Source organism: Lycium barbarum, chromosome 1, assembly GCF_019175385.1.
Source record: "Lycium barbarum isolate Lr01 chromosome 1, ASM1917538v2, whole genome shotgun sequence".
Classification (NCBI taxonomy): domain Eukaryota; kingdom Viridiplantae; phylum Streptophyta; class Magnoliopsida; order Solanales; family Solanaceae; genus Lycium; species Lycium barbarum.
In genome coordinates this window covers 150,607,332-150,612,732 of record NC_083337.1, presented here as the reverse complement: position 1 = coordinate 150,612,732, position 5,401 = coordinate 150,607,332, and the positions used below count along the sequence as shown (strand labels likewise).

General features: G+C 35.7%; 1 protein-coding gene across 1 annotated transcript; it reads right to left on the bottom strand.

The window, feature by feature from the left end:
* Positions 1-479: 479 nt before the first annotated feature.
* LOC132644023 (psbP domain-containing protein 6, chloroplastic) lies at positions 480-3,951 on the bottom strand. Its single transcript, XM_060360565.1, has 3 exons — positions 3,552-3,951; positions 1,438-1,754; positions 480-783 (listed from the first exon to the last, which is right to left on the bottom strand). The coding sequence occupies exons 1-3, from the start codon at positions 3,832-3,834 to the stop codon at positions 613-615; spliced, it is 771 nt and encodes a 256-aa protein (XP_060216548.1). The 5' UTR covers positions 3,835-3,951; the 3' UTR covers positions 480-612.
* Between the last annotated feature and the right edge of the window lie 1,450 nt (positions 3,952-5,401).

Below are 5,401 nucleotides of genomic sequence, written 5' to 3'. Positions count from 1 at the left end.
CAGATCTACTTGGGGCCAGGGTGTTCACCCGAACACCCTCGGCAAAAAATTACAGTGTATATATAGAATAAATTTTTTGTGTTTATATGCATATATTAACTTTTGAACGCCCTCGGCAAAAAATTACAGTGTATATTTAGCTTCTTCTTTTTTCCGAATACCCTGAATGAAAATCCTGGATCCGCCACTGTGGGTAAGTAAGTATCAACCAAGGAAATTAAGAAAGGAGATCCCAGTTCTTCTTAGAAGGCACACCAGAGATCAAAAGAAGATATAGGGACATTGCAACTGAGCTAATCCATTTACTACTAGTCTCCGCTCTTCTAATCAACTGCAAATATCAAGTAAAACAACACAAGACTACTGCATCCGCTCGTGGATTTGTCTTGATATGATACAGTCAAAAGGGGGGTATACAATGCGTCTTGATATGATACCTTTGAAACGGGGGGATACAATAGAACGATATACAATCCGGATTGGGTAGAAACCATTCTTGTTTATTGCGTTACAAAATTCATATTCAAGCCATTCATCCCATGCATTGTATATACGGAAACACACAGTGAAATTGAAGACAATTCATCTAGATTAACACAAAAGGGGAAGGAACTACACTTCAAAGGAATCAAGAATAGACTCTAGAGTTTTCTTTGACGATGCCCACTGTTTGTCACTGGCACTGACCACACAGAGGACAACAGTATTTCCCTTAGCCGTTGCCTTTGCTAGGTTGTGCGATCCAGTAAGAGCGTATGGAGTTTCAAGAACATACTTGTAATACTGCAAACACAAAGACATAAGCATTCTCTTCAACAGGAGTTTTAAAGAGCAACGGTTGCAGATAACAGGAAGACCAAGTGTATATAAAATACATTGTTCAATGGAATACTTAGAAAACACATACAGGAGTCTCTCGTGCTTTTTTAGCAGATCTAACAATCACGTCCCTCACATAAGCACATGATTCAGAGCGCTTACAGAGAAACCATTATCGTAGACTCAGATTTTAATTTTTTTTTTCCAGGAAAAACATAACTATGCTGCTCCTAACATTTGCTAAATCAAGCTGTTATATATTGTCGGGGCAGCAGATACAACCTATGCATATCTTCTTCATGCCATTTTCCCCACTGAAATTTTAAGTTACCGTCTAAGCAACTTAGTCAGGACTCATTTCCTACCATGTTTCAGTATAGCTTTTGAGTAAACCATCAGACAAGGTTGCCAGCCATGCCAGTCACCTTATGTGTTGGAATTAAGGCATGAAGATAAGGGGGAAAAGATTACTTTATTAATATGATAAATGGCTGAGAAAAAGAAAAGGACTGTTACCGTTAGATCACCTTATGTGTTGGAATTAAGGCATGAAGATAAGGGGGAAAAGATTACTTTATTAATATGATAAATGGCTGAGAAAAAGAAAAGGACTGTTACCGTTAGATCACCGCGTTTCTCTATAGAAGTCTCAAGGAGTTCATCTGGATCGAGAGTATTTCCTGTGACAAAAGGGCCAAGAGAAGCAATGACTTTCTCAGGGGTCCCAATGTCTTCAATAGTTGCATTAGGTTTGTTGGTGAGACGGATCAAAGGAGAAGCCACCACTTGAACTTTACCCTGTTTTTCATTTTCAAACTTCACCTCCACCCACGGCTCTGCACACTTGGGTTGGCAATAATTTCCAGATAATATATTAGCTATACGAAGTTGCTTCCAGGTTGGAGGAATAATAAACGTATAAGGCTGCACATTTCCTGCAACCAACTAAATATAAAACATCATAAGCATCTACAGGAGAATTAAATGTAGAAAAACGAAAAGATGATTTTATTAAATAGTAACCTTCATAAGCATATCAAGAAGAAATGAAATAAACTAAAAAGAAGAATAAAAAAAAGTACTAAAAATGATGTTATAACTAAGAAATTGGCATCACTTGATTGGACAAACAACCGCAATAGGCCATCGGCAGATAAGAAATGACTTGCCAATTAAGAAAACACCCTGATTGTTTATTAATCCAGAAACGACAAGAACATCAAGTGGCAGAATATTTTACTCAAACAAGAAATTGAGCAGCAACAAATGCAAGGCTACATGGACTGGGATTGCATTATAACATGGCTCGACCTGTCAATCCGTTTTCATATCTTAAGGTTTTTACACAAGTTTCACACAGACGTGTTGCTTGCCTCTTTTGGATCTGAATCCTAAACCAAGAAGAGATTAGTTTTTCTTTCTGACTACACTCTATTTTCTCAAAGGAACTTGGAACTTGTTTTTGAGATGATAAATTCGTCAAAACTCAAAAGTAATGAGAATACAAGTATTGAATCATTTTAGCCTTGGGCTTTAAAGTAGGCAAGTCCAAGAATACAAGTAACTAGGCACCTAAGAGATAGTCTATCCAAGAATTAGAGATTTGATTAGAGATTTGTCTTCTGTATAATTTTATTTCATTGCTTAAGGATCCACTTAACTTTGACTGAGCTTCTAGTTCTGATACAATCAATATTCTTTCAGATCAATGAATTTGTCATCGGGATATTGCTTGCAGAAGCTTCTAGCAAACTAAAGAAACAGAGGGCCAAAGGAACTAGTGCATGCTTGATAGATGACAGATTTAGCGATATGTCACATATTACTTCAAAATGCTTTGCTTATAACTTCAGGTGCAAAACTATTAAAAACAACAACTGAAATTCAAGTGCATGTATGATGAGGTGCTGAACTTGAACATGCTGAAATTGAGAATTTTAGAAGATAGAGGTGGTTCATCCACAACAGTAACAGCCAACAAGTTTGCGCCCATATTGAGCAAATTTCTTAAGGTAAAGTTTGTTCAACAAAAAATTATGAGTTTGCATCTCAAACCACATTACTCTCTCCATCCCATTTTAACATTTTATGTGTTGTTTGATTAAGTAGGGAGCTTAAGAAAAAAAGAAAGAAAGATTTACTTTTGAAACTTGAAGAATCTACTTTTGGAACTTGAAGTCTAAAACAAGCCGTGAATGTTTATGTTCGCTATATATAAAGCTTAGAAAAAGAAAAAATTTGAAGTTAAATTATATCCAAATATAAAAAGACAGACTAAAAAAGAATGTATATCAGACAGAATGAGTAGTAAAACGATTAACCAAAACTATGAACATTTTCCTGACTCTGGAGTGACAATTATTGCCCAAAGATAATCGTACCATTAGTAAACAACAACAATATATCTAGTGTAATCCCACAAGTGGGGGTCTAGGGAGGGTCGAGTGTACGCACACCTTACCCCTACCTTGGCAGAGAGAGAGAGGCTTTTTGAAGATAATCGTACAATTAGTCCGAACAAATAATTCAGGACAAAATTAAAACAATACAAAATACCCAAAAATCAAATCAAGAAAACAGTTTCTGTACTGATTAACCAGTTCACCCAAGGAACTTTATTTCTTTCTATACAAAAGCTTCTGCATATATATGTATATAACAAAAACATAATATAGTATATAAAAAAGGATAGAAGAAGAACGATAAGAATGAAGGAGTGGTGGACATAATACCGGCACGCAGAGCAGGAGTGTCTTTAGGAGTTGCTTTGAAGATAACAAAATTAGGATCAGTTGGAGATGGAGGTAAGAATGAACCAGCTTCAACTTCTCGAGCAATGGAAGGTGGAGGAGGAGATATCACCAGTGGCATTATGGAAAGACCAACATTGATGAAATCTCTTCTTGATAGACCTGCTATGTTTTGCTTCAAGCTTTGATGATGGGGTGTTTTTGTAGATGTCAATTTTGGATTTGTTGAATTTGTGAAGATGGACGACAGTGGCTTCAGCGCCATTCTTGTTTGTGTCTCTGTTCTGTGTGTGAAGAAACGTCTGTGCCTTGTGGGAGTGGATATTAGGTGGTCCTTTTATCCGTTTCGGATGAGGTCTACCTCTGCCATATATCGCTATGCTTTTCAGATTGTTATTAATTGAAAATATATCAACAATATCTATACCGTACTAAAAAGTCGAACTAAGAAAAAACCCATCAAAAGTTGACTGTTCGATTTATCCCCTGATGATTTGTTAGTTAAAAAAATAAAGACAAAGTGCCTAAATGATTAATTTAAACTAGATGTATTATTCATGTACTTTCTTGTTTTTGACATCTATTTACCATTCATTGTTTATTGTGTTTCGGTTATTGCACTATTTCGTTATTTTTTTCTTTTTCTTGTATGGTCTGTACTGTTTTCCTTATTAGTTGTCATGTTACTGATGTATTTCCTTTTTCACAAGTACTTTGATTTGCTGCACTTGAGCCGAGAGTGTTTTCCCAAGTCCCACTTTGTGAGACTACACTGGATATGTTGTTGAACACAAATGTATTAGGACGGAACCATCATGTTCCTTGACGCTTATGAGAAACACTCTTAATCCACCTCAAGCACTTTGAGATATTTAAACATCACCAGGCACAAACACAGGCCTGATCAAAGAACAAGAACACTTTGGAATATTTGTAGATGAAAATTTTAAATACTTTAGTTGTTGCTATTAAAGGAGTTACAGTTTGTCACTTACTCAGAGCTGTATGATTTGTGAAGTAAGTCTATGATGATTCATTTTTATCAATTACTTGCCAAGAAAGTTACTTTGCAAGTAAAAGTTCTTATGCAATTAACTTTTAGTTGCCAAATTTCACTGGTGATAATAAGCAAAGATAGATTCTTGCATTCAGAAAAAAACAAAAAACCAGTGGCTGAAGAGTTGTGAAGTTTATTATTCTTTAATATACGATTTTTGGGTGGATTCTCATCACTGGGATATTAATTTTGTGGCATATTTCTTATTCTCCACAAGATAAGTAATTCACTATTGTTGGCTGGTTGCTCTTTCATTAGGCTGCTGAGATCTCTTCCCCCATTAGGAACTCCTATGGATACAGCTTCTCCTAAAGCAGGATAAAACAGAGTTAGAACTCTAAAATAATATTGGGTACAAAAGAAGTTAAATATTTTCTGCAAATAAACCACATATAGCAAGGATCTTGTACAACTTGTTTCTCAAAGTAACTTTGGAGGATCACATCAAGTATGATATTCATAATCTTACTTTCAAGTTACCTCAAATATTCTTTACTTTTAATTTATCCAGTTTGTGAAACATCTTGAACTGTTATTATTTACTTCGCATTTCAGCATGAGTGCAGACACTTGTGTAGCAATAGATCCAAAACCCCACTGCTCATACAGCTTTAGATGACATCTTGCGCACAGTAGACCCTTAACCAAATGCAAGGAAGTGACTTGTAACCTCTTCGATATTTTCAACCAGGTCATTACCAAATATCTTTTACATCAATTTTTCTCCCAACTATGCTCCTTTTTACTATAATCATCGACCTCTGCATCCAATATT